Below are 20843 nucleotides of genomic sequence, written 5' to 3'. Positions count from 1 at the left end.
AGCGATAAGCGACTCGGAACAACGACCTACAGGATCATTGATTTGCAACCCTTGTTGAGAGTGTTATCGGAAGGGTCCACCTGGTAGGCCTTTTTCCAGTGCCAGAATGCGTGTGATAATAATGTGTCCAAATATGTTCAAGGCTCTATGAGCCAGAGAGTTCCAAGGCTGCAGGGGCCAAGGCCAGATAGGTGTTCATGCAAATGGAACAGGCACTTGGAGGCTTCGTGCCGGAACAGTCGAAAAGTGCTCCAGTTGTAATGACTTAGAGTTAACACAAATAATTGAGGTGTTTTGGTGATCTCCCTAATTAAAGCCACAGTGCCCTCATTCCCTTGTCTTTCAAGGCCCATGTCGTTATCTTGTAAGACGTCTATGTAAGGGGCGTGGGAAACATGCTCTACACAAATATTAGAGCAAAGCCCTGGGCATATGTCCGAGCAGCCTGGCTAACAACATGGCAATATAGAGCTATATGGTCCTTGACAGACCATTTGTGACAGCTTGGAGAATAGGAATTAGGCAAGCAGTGAATGTTTCATGGTTTAGTGCCTTGGAGAGTATGACTGCCATGCCAATTCTGTGTGAAAACTACTGAGGAGAGCGCTAAGAGCCCATCAAGGCCAAGACCAATCCTGGGAATCCAAAATGGCCACCCAACTTTTATTACCTGCCTTTCCCTGGTCAAGTAATGAGAAACAACCACAAGGCTTGATGGAAAAAAAGGTCAGGATGAAGAACAGTAAGCCAATAGGAAGGTTGAGTGATGTACCTCACCAATCAGAGATCCAGAGAAACAGCATGTTTGAACAGAGAAAGGAGGAGCAGTATGAAGCTTGAGTGACAGGCTGCCACCTGAAGACCCTGAAGTGCTTTAACACCAGAGGTACTCTGATTCTGACCCTGCTGTGCTGTGGTCATCATCGCCGCAATCCTGCATGCTGTGATCTTGTGGGTAGGAAGGACTTGTACTCTGAAGCTGGTATCTCCAGTAGGTGCTCTACTCCTCAGTGCTGCAGGATCCCTGAAGCTGGTGTGTCCTGGAGGCACTATAACCCTGAACACTAACCCTACTTGCTATGGGTTCTATGTTCTTTCATCGACAGTCATTTTTACGGCTGCCTTTTTTTTTTTACGAATACCCAATTACAAAAAAGGTCATTGATTTTCTTTAGGTGGGGCTTGGGGGGTTTTGGGGTGGTCCCCCCAAACCCATCCTCCCCACCTATTTTTAACTATCCCCGACCCCTCAAATCCTTTATCTGCCCTTTCCCACCCCACCCAAATTTCAATGACCTTTTTCGTAATTATGTACTCGTAAAAAAGGCAGTCCCAAAAATGACTTTTGATTAAACAACGCTATACCCATGCTATGACTCTGTGGATGGGGAGTATTGGGCGCCTGCACCTGGACCACTGCGACCCTGGACACTCTCAACTATGTAAAATCTCATTAAAAAAGCACATTTAAATATTTAAACATTGATACAATCAAGGACACGTTAGTTGTATCAGCAACATTGACCACCACATGTTCGGAGTTACAGTTCTAAAGGAACTTAAAAAGAGTTCAAAATGTGTCTGTCTCTGCACTAATAAGCTCGGACAATCAACCATTAAATGTTCCACATTTTCCAGCGTATTCCCCTGTTCACAAAAGCGACAATTTCTAAGTTCTCTGTGGGGGATTGCTGTGCTCCAATCACCTCATACGCGTGAAACAAATGTAATCAGAATCGTAAAAGCTGCAACCGAAGTTTGGACATGGATATTTTAAAGGATATTAGGCAGCACATTAAAAGGTTTCACCTCATCATTGAAATGGCCAAATAATGTATAACGTTTTATCTCATAGCTCATTCTTAACACTTAGTGGATTAGACAATAATGTGTCAAGAGTTACACCTTTGTCTGTAAGAGTAACCAATACAATTTGCATCCAGTCCGCAAGAGGGTTTTCTCATTCGTCCTCCATTATTTTTCCCAAATATGAGGATAGTGATCCTTCTACTAGTGTCAAACATTTTACGAAAAAGCAAAATAATTCTCCACAATATCAAAGCCTTCATGGAAATGATACCCAGCTCAAATCTGATTACTTTAATAGGCATCCGACTGGGAAGGACCAAAGGGTTTTTCCAAAACATGCTTTCCAAACTCAGACAAAAATCAGTTGTAATTTCTGCCCGTAAATCAGAGTCAGAATAACGTTTAATCTATAAGAACATATGACTAGGATTAATGGAAACTTTCCAAATGTTCTATTCATTATACCAGCCTGTGGCATCAGACTTTTAGTTTTTGCTTTCAATTTATCCCTTATTATGGATGAACTCGATGCCCCAGAAATATAGAAACCTAAACATGTAAAAGACATTTGCAAGACATTTCCTTCATTACCCAATTATATCTTTTCTCTTTCATCTTTTTGGAGGGATTAATGATCAGCACCTTAGATTTTGTAATATTTATTGAAAGTACATTTTCCTACTCATTTCACTCTAGGGCATTCTAATCAGTTATGGTCATCATATGCCTTGCTGCTTTCATCAAATGGACTCTGCTGCCTTCATATGCCCATGGCAATAGGTTGTGGGGCGGAATCTGTCAGGAGTAATATGAGTGAATATTTTCAGAAAAGGTAGTCAGTGCCTCACAGTGTAGTATAAACAGTTTGTTTCGATCCAGCAGTGAGGGTCATTGGTCAGTGCCTTGCTCTTTATGACATCCATTTGTGTAAGTCTTGCAGTGGAAGTTCTGAGAAACCTGAAGGTGTCTCCCTGACTAGTCCTTGGGGATATGTCATCCAGGTGGCCAGGACACAGTCATCGCTATTGGATCCAGTTCCCGTGGGTGGACCAGTGTGGGAGGATCACCTGGGTGAGGGGTCCTCTGGGAGTGGAAGTGGAACACCAACGGGTGAGATGGGGTATCCCCCTTCTTATAACACCTTTTCCCCATCCTACCACGTAGTATACTCAGAAGCTCTACCTCCCTCCCCTTTTCCGACACAAACGACTTTGCACACTACAAAAGACAACGGACTAACACCAGAGCTGTTTACCTGACAAGTCCCAACACAAGGGTCAGGCAAAGTCAGGCAATTGACCAGAATCACACACACCCGACAGCCCTTTCCCTTCACCCCAGGGATAAAAGGTAGGGCATGAGAGCACACTACGAGCAAGGCAAACCGCACAATGAGACAGTTATCCCAGGGCGGCAGTTCAAGAGGAGGAGAAAAGTGGCAAGAAATGAAGGGGCGACAAGGAGAGAAGCAACCTTACCCTTTCTGATCCAGACCTGTGAAGCCTCAGCGGAAGGAATCATAAAACCTTGAACAATAGCCAGCGTGTGTGGCAGCAGATGTCAATGGTAAACAAAGCCCTCCTTCACTGATAAGCAGGACAGAGAGAGAGACGTTTGCTAACGTGGTAGCGTCCTTTACTCCAGGTACAAGAAAAGCCAAGTGGTTCATCACAGCCGGTGAGTCAAGGGAAGAACCGAAAAGAAACCGAACTGTGTTGAATGAAAGTTGCAAATGGGAAATGAAGGAAAGTTCAAAGAACTGTTAACGTCTTAAGGGAAAACCAGCTGCAGAGCAGTCTGGCATCATATGGGTGCTCAGTCAAGAGACTCTGGTTGATCCCACGTTTGTTGACACTACCAATACCAGAAGGCCTTAGGAGAGCCGCAAGGAAAAGGTCAAAGTGGTCATACAAGGGTCTAGCAAAACCTCAAGTACAGTCGAAAGTCTTTGACCTACACTTAATTGGAAAGCAAAAGGAGATGAATCCTGCATAGTGAGAAAGGAAAATGAACATTGTGTTGACAAGAGTGAACCCGATGGAGGGATGTCCACAGTGGACTGTTTAAAAAGACATTAAGATTTGTGAATGCCACAGGTGAGATTCATTTGGGAAAAACCATAGTGAACCCGACGAGGGAGGCAAATATCCGATAAGGTTCTGAGCCCGGAAGAGGGGGTCCAGAGGTAAAAAGCCATCACCCACTGACACGTGAATGCAACAGATAAAATCTTTTGAATACAAGCCAGGGTGAACCCGACGGAGAGAGGCTGATATTCGAGCCCAGAAGAGGGAGCGCCAGGGGTGAAGAATCATCACCCAAGTGCAATCAGAAAGGAACTTTTGTTTGTTATTATGAAGACATCAGGTCCTCGGAGGAAAGAGACTTTTTGAAGAAAAGACACTTACCCAGCGAAGATTCTGATATCGGAGAACAGAACTGTAGTCTCATCCTGATAAAGATCGATTGTGTACTGCGCTCAAGACACCCGCCTTGGCCCGGGCTCAAACGTGGGGAAGGGAGACCCCCGGCTACCAGATGCTGACTTATCATTTGTCAACACTTCTTTCTTTCTTGTGAACCTTATCCCTCCCACACTCTTTGTATTTAGTTGGAAGGATTGGCAATAGGTTTTTCTTCTTAGAATAGGCCTTTTTATCTGACAAGACACCACTAGGTCTGCCTTATTATTATTATTCGGTGGTCGTAGCTTGCTCCCATCTTAGATTTAGGTTTAGATTGGGCGTTTTTCCAACCTTCCTATACAGTTTAATAAACACCCTTGAACTGTGATCACTTGCGTCTGTCTTAACTGTCGCCACCATAAGTTCCTTACAAAGTCCCGATTTTGTATTGCAGTGTTTTATCCAGTGTGAAGGCACTGCTTTGATTTCTGCAGTGAGGGTTACCTTTCAACATTGCATTGGGTATGTTCTATCCCTCCCATGTGAGCTGTATATGTTTTGCTTTGTGGGTCATCATTTTAGTATTACTGTAGTCATAACATTCATGAGATGCACGTATTTCAATTCAGTATTGCACTGGTGGTGTCCTGTCTAAGGTGTACTTCCTTTGGCCCTGAAGCGAGATCATGATTGCCTCAATAGTTCTCCAGGATATGCAAGGCCCTCAACAAACTCCATGGTGCACTGTGCCACAAGACCATCTGCCACAAGTTGGGTGGTAGGGGGAGAAAATGTAGATAACGGAATTACTGCCACTTTTAACTCGAATTACACGTTACAGAAAGCAACAGTAATTCCTCTAGTATTAATTCCTCTGGCAGAATTAGCACCAATAAATCCAACGCTAATTCTACATTATTTCAAGGTGAAATACCACCAAAAAACAGCAGTAATTCGGCCAAAACATGGGTGCAGTTACTTCCACCAAACAGGTACAGACGATTAACCCAAAGTGGCACCCAATGATCTCAGTCAGCATTCACTGCTGCCAGCCCGCATCCTGGTCTCTCTGGCACTGCTTGAAGTGCTGCAGGCCCAATCCAAGATGGCGCTGCGCATTTGTTCACACTGCAATCCCAGTGTTTTAAGCACACAGGGCAGGTAAGAACGTGCGTGGCAACACTCTGCTACTCTGACGCTCCCGTAATATTCGCCCCTCCACTTCTTTTCCTTCCAGTTCGTCCTTAATATTCGTCTGCTCCTCTTCCTGGTGCACACTTCTCCTCCTGGCTCCTGCTCGTCGAGTGTCCCATGTTTTCTATGTCTCATTGCCCTCTAGCTTGAGTCCTTACACACTCCAACACTCTGCAGATTTGGATCCTGCCTGTTGCACCAACATGGCTTCCTGTGCTTCTGCACCTGTATCCACAGCCCTCCAATACATCCTGCCCTGAGTTGTTTTTCCCCTTTTGGGGTTTTTCCTATGCTCTGTGCTTGACCCCCTGGGGCAGCACATGTCCTCTGTTGCCATCAGAAACTATGGTGACTGCTCACGATGAACAGCTTTATCCCTCCCCCTCTCCGAAGAGCCATATTCGGCCCCATGTAAGGCTGGCCGCTGATACTAACATGGTATGTAAGGGACACACCTTCCCTAAACACACTTCCAAACACTGACAGTTGCAAACTTTAATATACAGTGGGGGTCATTACGACCCAGGCGTTAAGGGGTTAACGGCGCCGTAAAAGGTTGCGGCGCCGTTAACCCCTTAACGCCTTACTACGAGGTCCCTTTGCGGCTCCCGACCTTAACGGCTGGTCTGGACCAGCCGTTAAGGTAGGGACCTGCAAAGGGACCTTGAAGCTAATTAAGGTACCGCAATTTGCAGTACCGTAATTACCGCCTTCCCCTTTCCCATTGAGCCCTATCGGGCAAAAATGGGAATGGGGAAGGGCCAATGGTAAATGGGGAATTACCGCCCCGCCAACCTTGGAATGGGGTGGTAATTCCCCATTTCACCATGGCGGAATCGGTAAGTTACCGGCATTAACCATGGCGCTAACAGCGCCATTGGTTAACGCCGGGGTTGTAATGAGGGCCACTCTTAATCTACATTTACCACATCACAGCAGCAGCAACAAAGGAACCCACCAGGGCCAAGGCAAAGGAGACATGTGGCAAGAAGGCCGTCCATTTCCCGAGTCAGACCATCTCCCTGGGCACTGACAGATGAACAGTTGATTACACTAAGGTGGTTCTAGCTGTAGGTCATTCCGGCCACCTCCCCGGCAAACTTGTAATTGGCCGGTGCTGAAACGTGCTGGTACACGGTAATACCGGCACGTTAATTCCACACCGGCCAACTCACACTCGTCTCGGGAGGATAGCTCAGGGGCAACGAAGTGCTTGTCTTGGAAGCAAGACGACAGAGCAACACAGGTTCGATCCCTGGGTCCGTGCTTAGAAGCCTCTGGGTATTAAGCGTGTTATAAATAACCAATTATAATTACTATATAATGAGGGCCAATATCTGGTGCTTTTAAATGGGTTGTAATGCTAGACCACTCTTGGGGAGACCTCCAGTTTTTCCCACTAAAGTGTTGTGGAATCAAGGAAACTCTTCAATTGAACATTCTTCCAGAAGTCATGTTTCCTGGAACATGGCTATACCTAATTTCCCAGGGAGCTGTGCAACTCATTCAAATCATTCTTCTTCAGTCCCACAATATTCCAGAACATTGCTACAAGTTCGTGGAGGGGGTAGGGTGACTTCTGAAAACTGGAATGCAATGCGCTGGGTAGCCAAGACCAACTTGGGGCTCCTTTACGGTACAGCTCTAGACCCAACAGGCCTGGTTTTACTCTAAACTATAATTCCATTCCAATTTGAGGCCAATACACAATGTTGATATTGCAACACTAGTTATAGCATCCCTGCACTTTGATCAGGGATGCTGTTTAGGGATTGCCAGGGGTCGCATCTGCAACCCCTGGAGTCTACCTTTCTACCACTGTGGTCTCCCTTGCTACCCCTCAATTTTCTTTTTTTAAATTGATGCTCCTGGGCTGTTGTTAGCAGCATGTGGCTCTTTATTTCTGGAGTGGCTGGTTTTATGGTAGCTATAGCCCATAAGAAAGCTTAGTGAGTTGAGCGCTAGCTGCTGCAATGTGTGTGTGATCGCAGCTCCTGGCAAGGTCAACTTAGCCTTTCATCCTGCTAAGGTTGATAAATGAGTCCCAACACAGGTTGGGTGATATTATATGTATATTTGTTCTATATGAAGCGCTTAAGCGTAAGTTCATATAATAACACATCATTATCGTTTGGCCTTGGACGTCTGCTTGCATTCACAGTAATTTGGTAATTTGGGCCTGTACGCCCTGATATTAATGATACATATGGTAATCCATTCTTGTATGAAATGTAGATCACTTTACAATGATATCATAACCATATTTGTCGTAGTGTACTTAGAAACAATGCTATATGATGCAACTTCCTGTTTTGCCAAGAGGTGAACGGTCATGTTCCATGTGATGTCACTTCCGCTACCCCTGGCATTTTGGTGAAATGACGTCCCTGACTTTGATGTGCACAATGCCTATCAAAGGTCCTCTCAAAGCGCAGTACCCTTTTGAGATCCAGTTTTGGGAATGAAACACTGATCCCAAGACATTTGAATTCATCAAGGACTTAAAATTCTATCCACTAGCAAGCATACCTTAAGTAACACTTCAGACCCTCATAGTGGCCCAATTTTCGGTCTCTCAAAGGTCACTAGTTCAAGGTCCATTGATACCAAAACACAAGCTGCGGCACAAGATCGCAAATATTTATCACACTATAGAGATTGGGGGCTGAATCAGTAGGTTTGAAATATAGGATAAATATGAAAGCTGGGCGAGTTTCATGCAACTGTATTGGCTATTCATCAAGTTCCTCCAATGCGGAGGGGCCAGAGCAGTATGGCCTATTAGAAAACTCTCTGTTCTTATTCTCTCACAGAGTAGAACTTTCACATTCGGCGAGGAATCCAGAGTTTCACCTGAGGGTAACCATACACTCTCTCCAACCTGAGTCTCAGACGAAGCGGAAGTTGGCTCTTTTTATCAACTAGGATTTTGCACCAGCTGGGTGTGTACTGCTGACTCACTCCAAATGTACCGATTGCATTGCATGTGAAAACTGTACCCTGTATGGTAAGTCAGACATGGGAGGTGGAAAACTCCTTCTGATTTAGAACAGATATATCTTTATTATCTATATCTATATCCATGGCCGGTGCTCTCCGTGATCGCTTGCATCTCTGTCTCCACAAAACTGGAATAGTAAAAGGGGGCAAGTCCATTAGTCATACAAAGAAAAGCCAAGGACGTCCACCACCCAGAAAACCTCAATTACTTAGCTCTTTCAATATCAAAGAAGAAAACAAATCCGTCCAATACTGACTAAAGGGATGGATTCCCTTCTCCAGCCATACTCTCTTGGCTGGTTTCTTATCTGCCCCTCTATTGTCATTTGGCCCCAGCAGGGGCTCCTTCTTAAGGATGCCAGCCTCAAACTGCATTCACGGTTGGCTTCTGAAAACAGTTCAAGGGGAATCTGGGGATTGCTGACCCAGGCACAATAAGGTAACAAAAACTATTTATAAGGTTTCCCCACTTGGGTGTTCTTTAGCTTTTTTTGAGTTTGCAGTTCATTTACCCTCGCTTCGGGGGCGGGCACTTCATCTCGAATAACACAGCCCCTTTTCCCAGCCCTTATCGGGCCTGTCTGTACTCAACCTTGACTTAGGAAATTGGGCTCTGCATCCCAATTCACAGACTGCTGTTTTGTAGCTTCACTTGGGCTGCTCCCTTCTTCGCCCCTACTTGGGGTATAGAAATCCCCGTCCCTGTGTGAACAATCCTGCTTTACAGTCTATCTTGGACTCCTACTTTCTCCACCCCTAGTTTGGTTTTCGGGCTCACCACCCCAGCCATGTATGACCGTTTGTCTGCCCCTCGTGGACTTTGCTTTTTGTTAACCCTCCTAAGGATAGCAGGCTCTCAGCCCCAATTTACAGGTGCATCTCTTCTAGGACTTCTTGGGCCTGCAGGTTTCTCACTCCTGCTTAGGGTGTTGGCTCACTGACCCTACTCACATACTCTGTTTTTCTAATTCCTCTTGGCCTTTTGTTTTCTTTACCCCTGCTTGGGGTGTCGGGCTGCATGCCCCAGGTTACATGACTCTCTCTTTTCGGCCTTCTTCGGCCTGTAGATTTCTCACCCCACTCTGGGTATCGGGCTCCCCGCCCCGGCTCACACAGTCTTGTTTCCTAGTGCCTTTTTGATGTTGCTGTCTTTATCCCTGCTTAGAATGTAGGGCTCTACACCCCAGTTTACATGGCTCTCTTCTAGACCTTTCGGGGCCTGTAGGTTTGTGACCTTGGATTAGGTTGTTGGGCTCATCACCCCTGCTCTCACCATCTTGTTGTCCCGCCTCTTGTCGGCTTTGGCTTTCGTTACCCCTAGTTAGGGTCTCTGGCTCTGTGCCCCAGATCATACAATTTGGGTTTCATGCCCCTCATGGGCTCGTGGTTTCTCTGTCCCAGTGTAGGGTATTTTTGGGGCCGGCATGCCTCCCGGTTCTGTGAAATTCCTGCACACCTTCCGTGATGGGGCATTCCTCTGGATTGCCCGTTTCTGGTCCTTGCGTCCGCAGGCCTCGTCTTGGCTGTTGCTCTGGCTTCAGGGTTTCCCACTTGTGAAGGCTGAGGTTTGGGTGTCGGCTCTTGTGTGTAACTTTTAGTCACTCATCGAATGTTGGAGGAGACAGGTTTCTCTAGTTCTCATGTTGGGACCAGCGTTTCACGGTTCTTCTTCTGCTGCGGTCCCCGCCGAATGCAAGGAAGGTCTCATTGACTCTGCCTCCCTCCTGGATGGGTGCTCCTCCTTGCTGTGGCTCCACATCAGCTCAGCGCTTCTTCCAGCTGTCACTGGCTCCCCCTTGGTTTGTGCTTTCAGCGCATCACAGACTCTTGGAATAAAAAAGAAAAACTGATTGGTCCATTTCCCCACACAACAAATACTACAGTTGCACATCAGAAACCATATTAGCCGATCTTAAAGGGCCACTATAGTCAATTCTCAAATATGCCATGACTAAAGGGGAATTGGAATGTGAGGTGGTTAAGAATTCCTATATGGGGTCTCCTTATCCTCTAACGTGGCTCACACCCAGTGAGATCCGCTTTCCCTGTCCTCTAAGGAGTATATTACGGGAGAAAGAACAAATTCCCTGAATTCGTCACAGCTGATTCCCGCTTATTGATGACTTCTCTGAGTTACAACTTTTGGACTACGACTCACTTGCCGCTTTATAATGGGGCCTTCTAGAAGAGCTGTAGTGATTGAGGCATTCTGGAAGGTGGGATCAGCAGATTTTTTTAACTCTTGTTTCGTTTGTGGGCAGTTTTTACTTTAATCGAGGACTTATTGATGCAAAGGGAAATAATAAGGGCCTCATGAGAAGGTCGGCAGTATCCCGGTGGTAATAGCGCTCGGATACCACCAACGCAAATAGCACTACAGCTGCTTAGTCCGGCGCTATTGGTGCTGGATCACGAGTAGCAGAAGACAGTTAAGCCCCATTCTCCACTGGGTCATTTGGACCCAATGGGCATGCGAGTGCTATTATTGCCGAAAATACCCTCTCAGCCGGCGCATTCACCTCCAGCTCAGTGCTGGAGGTGAATGCGTCCTGGCAGGGCCCAACTCGCGATTGGGCCAGCCCTTAAATGCGGCAGTAATAGCATTGCTGCCACATTTAAGGGCTGACGCCCAACTCCTGATGAAACCCCAAGTCTTTGATACTGGTGCCACAGTGGGCTAATCCGCCAAATCTAGCACAATATTTTGGGGTCATTTTTACAAGGGGTGGAGTGCCAAAGTAAGGTGTAAAAGCAAGGGGTATGCAGTCTGCACCCCACTTTTACACTCCCGGGATTTTCAATGCATTCTTCCTTCTTGAAGTGCCTCCTGGTTTTACGCCAGCATGAGATTTTCTTCAGGCATCAAACAAATGGATTCCTATGGAATCTGCCTGCATTTAGATAAAAACAGTCGGATTCCACTGGAATCCATTGTAAATGCTGTCTTCAGAGCCGGATTTGCGGGCAGCATTTACATTTTTTACAAAATGGAGAGTAAAATGCAAGAGTAAAGGCGATTTGTCAGTTTGTAGTCTTTCATTTTGTACTCTGTTTAGTAAAAGTTGAAAATTGCATGCGTGGGACCCAATAGCAGATATGTGCTAATGGTGGCGGTCGCTGCATGCAATCTTCACTGTTTGCACAACTACCTCCTTTGTGTATCATCAACCATGACTATACTAGGGTCAGAAGCACAATTACTCCATTCATGACTGGCCTAATGTGATTACACAGTGCCAAATGGCACTTCTTCCTAATACTATCATTGTATCTACCCTAAAGGGGCAAGATGCCGGGTAACTTTCATTCATTGACTCCTAGGGCCGGGCGCCTTGGTGTCCCTGAGGCCCGTTGGCTTTGGCAGCAGATCCAGTATCCGCGCGCCCACCCACAGATGTTTCACTGCATCCCATTTAGCTGGGAACACATTCCAACAGGACCAAATGATGATATAAAATCTAATTGCACAGCCTTACTGGCACTGTTAAAGCTTCAATTCCCAGAGTGCACAGCACATCTGGAGATTGATCCCTCCACATCTGGAGCAAGCGAGGTCACTTGCCTTCATCCGATGTCAGTAGGTGAGCAGAATTTCCTTACCATCCTGGTTATTGGACAGGTTATGCCGCAGTGAAAACAGCCTGTACTTGCGAAAGCTGTCTAGTGGATATTAAGTCAGCCTAAGCTCCTGCACTGTTCACAAACATGAGATTACATAGTGCATCCCGCTAGCGCCCCAAACACATCTCAGGTCTAAAACAGGGATGGATTGGTGCCATTTCTGTGACAGAGTTTATGAATCTTTCCAGCACTTTCTATTTATTTGCCTGAGGATCCTTGAGCGCCATTTAAAACATTGTTTAAAGAATGCAGCTGAAGATTTGTGTAGAAGTGCATTTCATCTGGATGTGGCGCTTGCAAGCTCAAGATATTGCGTTTGGGTTACGGAAAAGGAGGAGGATCAGATTGAAAGTAAGCGCCAACACCTGAGTAGACCTTGTTCTAAAGATTTGACATAATGATGGAATGAATGAATGGATGGGGACGTTCATGGAATGTTGGGGAATTATGAAATGATTGTATTTATTTAGGACTCGAGGATGCATATATGCATTGTGTGTAATTGTATGAATTATATGGATGCTTTGTTTGTATTTATTTACTTTTAGGGCAACACACCGAAATAAAGTATTCTTGATTGATTGAATTTACAAAAGCCTTCCACTCAGAGAGCAATGAGTATTGGGGGGGGGGGGCGGGCAGGGGACACCATGGGACTCGAAGAGACTAAGAGTGGTCTCCAAGGGATACAATGTACAGGGAAACTGTCAGACTGCATGGGCTTGTTGTCAATCTTTTGTATACTTGTGTGCGTTTGGAGGTTTTTTTTCTCGCAATTTTCAGGGACGTCTCACTCGGGAGGATAGCTCTGGGGCAAGAAGCTCGCCTTGGAAGCAAGACGAGACGGAGCAACACAGGTTCGATCCCCGAGTCAGCGCTTAGAAACCTCTGGGTATTAAGCGCGTTATAAATAACCCATCATATCATACCAATAATGATTTCCGAACGATGTGGTGTAATCTGTAAGCATTCCCGGATGATTAGAATCACTGCTAAAATTATTATTTTCAGAAATATTTTGGTAATTGGTGACCATTCCAGTAATATTAGTGGTTTTTCCTTGAGACGAGGGAGATTGCTGGCTATCATAACGCAGGCAGGTAAATGCAGGAAGACCATGGCCCTTTGCAGCACACTACTAATGTATCTTGCACTGAAGAAGTGCTATGTATGTGCGATACAGTTGGAAAAGGAGCCCACTCTGTAACCAAGCCAAGCAGACCCCACAGAGCACACACTGTGGGGTCCACTTTCCAGAAATGGATTAGGGGATATGTGTAATTCTTCAGCTACTCAGAAAAGGCACAACCATCCGTACCTGTTATTAAAAAAGACTGTTTTCCTTCAAACAGTCTCTCCGGGTATCTCCCTGGTATCACTCATAGGGCCTCATTACGACCCTGGCGGTACAGGGTAAACAGCGCGGTAAAAGGTGCCGGCGCCGTTTACCCCATACCGCCTCATTACAAGGTCCCCTCGCGGGACCCAGGAAGCAACGCCTGGTCAAACCAGGTGTGCTTACGGGGTCCCGCGAGGGGAAGAGGGAGCAAACAACGGGCCAACTCGTAATGGCCCGTTGTTTGCTCCCTCTCCCATTCCCATTCAGCCCTATGGGGCCTGAAATTGGAATGGGGAATGACCGGGTCCGTGTCCTTGGAGGGAGGAATTACTGGTCCTTCCGAATTCGGAACGGCGCGGTAATTCCTCATTCTGAGGACACGGACGCGATTTTGGCAGCAGCCATGCCAACAATAGCGGCATAGCTACCGCCGAGGTCGTAATGAGGCCCATAGTCTCTTGTCAACGCCCCTTTTTGAAGAGCAAAGTCCTTTTAAGCGGGTTGCTGCACCATCAGGCCTTTGCTGTATGGCTCGGTAGCATCAGAGATGGATCTCAGCCACTCTCCTTGCAGCTCTGCATTTCTGGCCAGCAGGTTCCACAGGTTCCTTCATGGGTGAGGCTGGCTTGGAGGCTTTTCCGGTTCTCGACTGCCCGCCTGACCCACTCCCTGACCTAGGCCTTGATCCTACAGCTGCCCAACCTGATCTCAGTATCATCCTCGCCGATTTGACACTCATGACCTGTGGCCTAAAACCTTCCCTTGTACTTGGCTGCTCTGCTACCTTTACTCTAACCTCCTCAACATTTCATCCCGTGCCAGTTTCTTAATTTGTGTTTCGTCCTCGCTGTCCACGCTCTGTCCAGCTCCCAGGGAGTTTCAATCGGCCTCCTTGCTAAGTCTGTCTTCCCACCTCCACCAATGTCACTTATCCCTAAGCTCTCTGTCTTCTGCCTTCTACTTCTCCCAAAAGCTCCCTCCTCTCTAGCCCTCTTCCTCAACTGTCTCACTCCCCAAACTGCTCCTTCCATTGCTTCAATAGCAATCTCCTGCTCTTGCTTCTCCCTGCGGTACTGCTCCTCAAACTCTTCCAACCCATCCTGCTTCACCACCTCCTACTGCACGCTTAGCCGTTCCTGCTCCTTTCACCTCCTCCACACCTTCAACCTCTCCTGCACCTCCAGACCCTTCTACACCCCTGATCTCTCATACACCCTTCGGCTAGCTGACCCACTACTCCAAACTTCCCCACTAGCCTGTGCCAACTGCCTAATTATATAGGATCGTTCCTCGAAAACCCTGGCCCGTACTTGAGTTAAGGATCTGCCTCTGCGCCCAATTATGTCAGTGAACATAAGAGAAGATACCCATACACAATGCGGATTTGGCTAATACTATGTAACACAAACAATGTTTCCCATTGGATTTGTATTAAAGCAATTCAGTAGTCATATGTGTAGTGCAGCTTGATGGCAACATTGTCCTTAGGGTATGTTATAACTTTATTTCGATCCAACCCAGATCATAAAAGTGAGATATAAAAATATTTACAACATTATAGATCACATTATAAATCACAATGATAATTAGGTGCTGTTCATAAAACTTAATAAAATACATCTTCATTATGCTGTAACACCTCAAATAGCAAGTAAAAATATAAAACATATATATAAAACAGTCAGCTAGACATCTGGCACTAGAACATTTTTCATCACTGGAGTAACATGTTTATATCTCTTTCTCCAAGCCTGGAGTAAGTAGTTCCCCGTACAGTGGGTTGCTATTTCACACTCGACCGCCAAACAAAAGTTAAGCGCCTCATTGGCCCTTCTAACATAAAACTGTTTAAAAAGTGGTATCAAATATGTGTTCCTAGTATAAAAGTACTCTGGGCAGAACAGGATAAAATGGACTCTGCTTTCAGTTTCATTTGGACAATAAGGACAGGCAGCTGAATTACTCGGGTTCCAGTTATGCTTTGAACTAGCTAGGGGAAGAATTGAGCACAATGAGTAAACGCTGCCTGTCCTGCTCCTCGCATCCCGGGCAGCGTTTACAAAGGATCGCTGTGAGGCCCGCCGACTTCATGCTGCAAATGCTGGAGCATTTCTATGGGGGAGAGCAAGTTGCATTTAAACTCTCAGTCAGACAAATGAATGAAAATGGGGCGGCAACGTTAATGGAAGGCGTAAATGCACAAAATGAGCGCAAATGTGTGGAATAAATGTCTGATAGCCTAGCCGAAAAGAAGCGAGAATGAGGAACGTGAACCCGGGATGCTAAAAGGAGTGGCATATACACAAAAGTGCAAAAAGATATCTTTATGGCAAGTCTTTGAATCTGATTTTCCAGCATTTTCTATTGTGGTCTCATGCTAGACCGTTTCTGTTTTCTCAAATCCCACGCAGGCACCCTGAACTGTACCGGAAGCCGCTCTGCTGATGTCGCCGGTGCCCCGCCTAACCCAGGTCGGCCCACATACCCTGTCTTTTGCTGCACTATGTGCCCTGGCAGGGCTGGTGGTTCTGTCAGCCCTCTGCACATTCTGTAAGAGGTGAGTCACCTGTAGGCCCGTGCTGGGTGCGTGCTCTGCATTGCTTGTGTGGGTCCATGAAGTGCTGAGAGAACTGACGAGGTATGTAAAGTTCCAGAGAGAGGGGAGCACTACATACATTTGTCGAGGAAATGAGTGCCATGAAAGATTTGTTCATGCACCTTTATATTTATAAAATGTAATAATGTGCCAACCTGGTAGAATAAATACCTGCCAACCCTACAGATTTAGGCAGTAGGCTACTGCTGTTTAAGCAGTCCTACTGCCTACGGATTTGGGTGACAGATCCTACTGCTTTTCACAGTGGCAGGTAATTTATGTGACTGTAAGGCAAGCTGCAGGAAAAAGCATTCAAAACATTAGTCTGTCTGTACAGTGGGCTGGTAGGTGATCACTTTGGGATGAGACCAATCCACTGACCTAATAGCAACGTGACTGTGTCATGTACTCTTGCCCGTACAACCCTTAGGTGAACCACCAGTGAAGGCAAATGGCAGACCGTAACACAAGCACAGAGCATCTGCCTATCAGACTGGGGAGGGTATCAGTCTTCATGTCATTCAGTGTTCAACATGCACTGCAGGAATACAAATGTATTGCCCAGGCTGCTGCTACAGAGCAGTGCGTTAACTTACCATTCAGAATTACACATTTTTAACATTTGAACATCTTTCCATGTTGAGCTGTTTGATGGGTTGTTTATTTTAGAAGGCTTCAATGGTGCCAACAATGTATGTTTTGTATTTCCCTGTGATGTCATTGTTATGCAAATTATTATTTTTGAAAGTTGAAAAATCCTACATCTTTCTGGTCAAAGAATGTTGGCAACTATAAATGCATCTAAGAGCAGGTCGTAAGCAGAGTACACAATAGGACAGGCGCTTCAATGAGAAGGGGCTCAGCAAAAGTGGAAAGTGTTTAGTACTTTACAAAATAAGGTCAGTGAGGTGAGATGATGTATATTCTGGCTAAAGAATTCCGAAGACGCGAGTTGGCTACGTAGAAACCCCGGCCTCCTCTGGTCGTGCCCCTTGTTTTGCAATGATTAGAGTATGGTTACCATAAGACCGAAGCAGCTGCACGGGCTCACACCTAGATTTATTAATTTAGATAAGTACGATGGGGTAAGTCCGTGTAGACATTTAACAGAGAAGTTTGAAATTAACCCTTTGCCGTACTGGCAGCCAACCTTAGAACTTTTTGGAAACTGTAGATAGAATGAAAAATGAGTTTATTTTTGGTCCAACACTATAGGAAGGAGAGCTGGCGTGTTTGATACTGCCCTGGGAAGGCTTGGTCTGTCCAACGCTATTATCGTGAGAATAGGTAGGTCCAACATGCCATAAGAAGGCTTGGTGTATAACAGTGCTATAGGAGGCTATGATGTGTCCAACATTGTTATCACACATGATTGGTGTGGCCAACATCCCATATGTGGGCTTAGTGTGTAACAATGGTATAGGGCGGCATTGATTTATTTATTTGTTTGTTTTTGTATAGCGCCGGGCGGCCCTAAGGCATCGTAGCGCTTGTTACAGTATGCTTGTTGATTACAAAGTTTAGTTACATACAAAAAGTTGCAGACGTGCAGGCAGGGTTACAGGTTCCTTACAAAGGTTACAATGGAACAGTATCTTGATTCAACTTGAGTACAGGTAGTTATGCTGAGTACTTAATTAAACAGTTTCGTTTTGAGCATTTTTCTGAACACAGTATAGGATTTTTCGTTTCTCGGAGCTGTGGGGAGGGTGTTCCAGTTTTTTGGAGCTAGATATTGGTGTGTAAGGCACTGTGTAGTGATCCGGCTCCCGAGCCTTCTTTCCCTGGAATCTGGAAGGCTCAGGAGACGGCATTCTGAGAAGGGACTGACGGTTGGTGAAAGTGTTATTGGATGTCGGGTCTCCGCAGGCCCGTTCAATAAAGAACCTTAATCCTCTTACCCCGTTGCTGCAATCCTTTCAGTGGCGACGAGGATGGCGTGGTGAAGCGGGCCTATGGGGCACTTCGTGTTGACCCTTGCATCGTGAAAGCAGGATTGCCTCAGCACAGAAGCCCACAGAGGTGAGTCTTGGCCTAAACAGGACGGCCCTGGTCCAGAAGGAGCACCATTGGCAGCACCAACCGGTGAGAAGAGGTGCGGGGTCTGAAAGGCAAGAGGCAGGCAGCGGGCCTCATTGATTTGGGCTACAAGCATGTCATCACGCTCGTGGGCTAAAGGAAAGCACCCACAAACGTGAATACAGAATGGAGAGGAGGCTGCCATAGCAACCTCCACAACAATGAAACGGAAAAGGAAAAGGCACAGCAAATAGGCCTGAAAAACAACGCATTGAACATTTAGAGTCAAAGCTGCTCGAAATAACGGTTTAAAGTGCCAGTCTCCAACAATAAAAAAATAGAACAGAACAAGTATATTATTGGAGTGGAAGTGCCAACTCAAACATTATAAGATAAAACATAAATAACAGACGCTTTACACCAGCACAGTCATGGCAACTGCAAGTATGTCCCCACCCCCACCTTTCTTACCTGAGCCAGGAACACCAATGATCAGGTGGGACAGTTGAAAGAGACTTTTTGACATATTTACTAGCAATAGGGGGGACAAATTCACTGCTGGCAGGAAACAGGCTATCCTACTGCACAACCTGGGTGCGGTAGGGTGGAGCGTATACAATGGTTTACCAGACCCAGAAGAGGCAGGTCAGGGTGATACTGATAAGCATATCATAGCAGAAAGGAAATTACAGGACCACCTCGAAACTAAAAAGAATATCACTTTTGAACGCCACACATTCTTTGAGGGAATACAAGAACCACAGGAACTGGTGGAATGTTTTGTGGCTGCCTTGAGAACATTAAGTTTGGAATGTTAACCAACTCATTGATAAGAGATCAACTTGTACGATTCACTAACAGTGGCAGGGTTCAAGAGAAACTATTATCAAAGGATCTGCCCTTGGAACAGGCAGTAGAGGTTGCCAGGGGCAGGGAGCAGACTGCCCGATATATGAAAAGCATGAAAAGTGAAAAACAGGGAAATGAGGTTGCAGCATTGAAACGTAACAGAAAAATGAATGAAAGGAAAGGAAGTAAAATGCTTCAGATGTGGCAGTAATCATCACATTTCATCCAATAATCTTTGTCCGGCGAGGAAAGTGAATTGCCTAAAATGCAAAAGGAGAGATTATTTTGCTAGAGTTTGTCGTGAGTTGTCTACTGTTGAACGTATTGAAATGTGAGGGAGAAGGCCAGAGGAAGAAGAAAACCCAGGAATCCATGACTCAAATGAAACATGTACTGGAAGTAAGTGACATGTCTGGCAAAGAAAGAGAGCCGACTGATGTATTCCTAATAAATGGCAAGGTGGTAACAATGAAGGTAGACAGTTGCTCGCTCTGGACAATAATGTCGAAAGAGACATATATGCAGTGTGTGGAAGTAAAAGTTGAAGAGTTACTAAGGCATGAAATAGAACTATATGCCTATGGTAATGTGAAGATTGAAATGTTGGGGAAATTTCCGGCAGTTATCAAATACAAAGGAAGAAGCTGTATGTGACCATAGAAGGATCATCACTTGTAGGGTGGAGCGAACAGAGCAAGTTAGGCATTTGATTACAGGCTAACGCACCAGGGCCAGTTACCATAGCAGAAATAGAAGACAAATGCCAAAGGGATTTTCCAGAAGTGGTCTCAGAAGTGTTATGAAGTTTGAATGAATTTTAACACAGTATCAAAGTACATAGAGTGAGAACGGTCCCTCAACAACTGAGAATCAGGATGAAGGTGGAATTAGAAACACTGCTTCAGAAGGGGATAACTGAGAGAATTGAAAGTTCGGAATGGTTGTCTCCGGTGGTAATTGTAGCAAAACCAAATGGCAACATTAGGCTCTGTGTGGACCTAAGGGACTTAAATAAAAACATTTGGGTAGATTGCCATCCAATGCCCGTCATCTCGGAAGAACTATCGACTCTGAGCAATGCAAAAGTGTTTTCAGTTATAGATTTGTCCTTAGCATATCACCAAGAACCCCTATCAGAGGAGTGCCAACACATTAAGGCTTTTGTGACAACAGAAGGAACACTTAAGTACTGTCGAATGCCGGTTGGCTTACCCTCAGCTGCAGCAGTGTTTCAAACAATTATGGAGAAGGTGTTGGAGGGGGTGCCAAACATCATTGTATTTCAAGACAACATTCTGATTTATGAATCAAGTGAGAAACATTATGATCTATTGAAAATAGTGTTGAATAAGCTGAAAGGTGCGGGGTTAACACTGCAGAGAAAAAAGTGCAAGATTTCAGTGGAAAGTATGGAGTATTTAGGTCACCTAGTATCAAGTAATGGCATCAAGCCTAAACTCAGCTTAGTAGAAGCCATTGAAAAAGCCCCAAGCCCTACGGACAAGGAACAATTAAGGTCGTTCTTGCGTTTAGCTGAGTACTACCACAAGTTTGTGAAGAACTTGGCTGTTATTGCCACGCCCCTGAGGTCGTTATTGAAAAAAGGTGTACAATTTGAGTGATCAAATGAATGTTAGGAGGCAATCTGGAAAATAAAAGAGGACATAGTGAAAGCACCCTCAATAGGGAAGTTTCCTCCAGCAGACAAGTGTGTATTGTCCATAGATGCCAGTATTCTGGGGTGGGGAGCAAACCTCGCACAGTATGATGATAACAAAATAGAAAGCGTTATAGCATTTGCTTCAAGGACTTTGAAGGGTGCTAAAAAGAATTACTCAGTCATTGAAAGAGAGACTGTTTTGGGAAATATGTCATTTTACATTCTTCTAGTGAGGCAGGAAATGTATAGTGACCTTGGAACAACTTTCAACACTGTCATTGAATGTCTATAATTGCCTCTGTAACAAATGTCATAACATGCATCAAGTCAATATTCTGTAACAGCGCCACA

At 45.5% G+C, this 20843-nt stretch overlaps 1 protein-coding gene across 1 annotated transcript in view; it reads left to right on the top strand.

Moving 5' to 3' along the window:
* The window catches only part of LIME1 (Lck interacting transmembrane adaptor 1), a 278786-nt gene that overhangs the window by 147859 nt on the left and 110084 nt on the right, over window positions 1-20843 (top strand). Inside the window, exon 2 of the mRNA XM_069650879.1 lies at window positions 15780-15925. Within this exon, the coding sequence (XP_069506980.1) occupies window positions 15813-15925 (113 nt within the window). The 5' untranslated portion in view covers window positions 15780-15812. The remainder of the gene's footprint in view (window positions 1-15779; window positions 15926-20843) is intronic.

Source organism: Ambystoma mexicanum, chromosome 3p, assembly GCF_040938575.1.
Source record: "Ambystoma mexicanum isolate Mex_15411 chromosome 3p, UKY_AmexF1_1, whole genome shotgun sequence".
Lineage (NCBI taxonomy): Eukaryota > Metazoa > Chordata > Amphibia > Caudata > Ambystomatidae > Ambystoma > Ambystoma mexicanum.
This window is presented reverse-complemented; position numbering and strand designations above follow the sequence as displayed.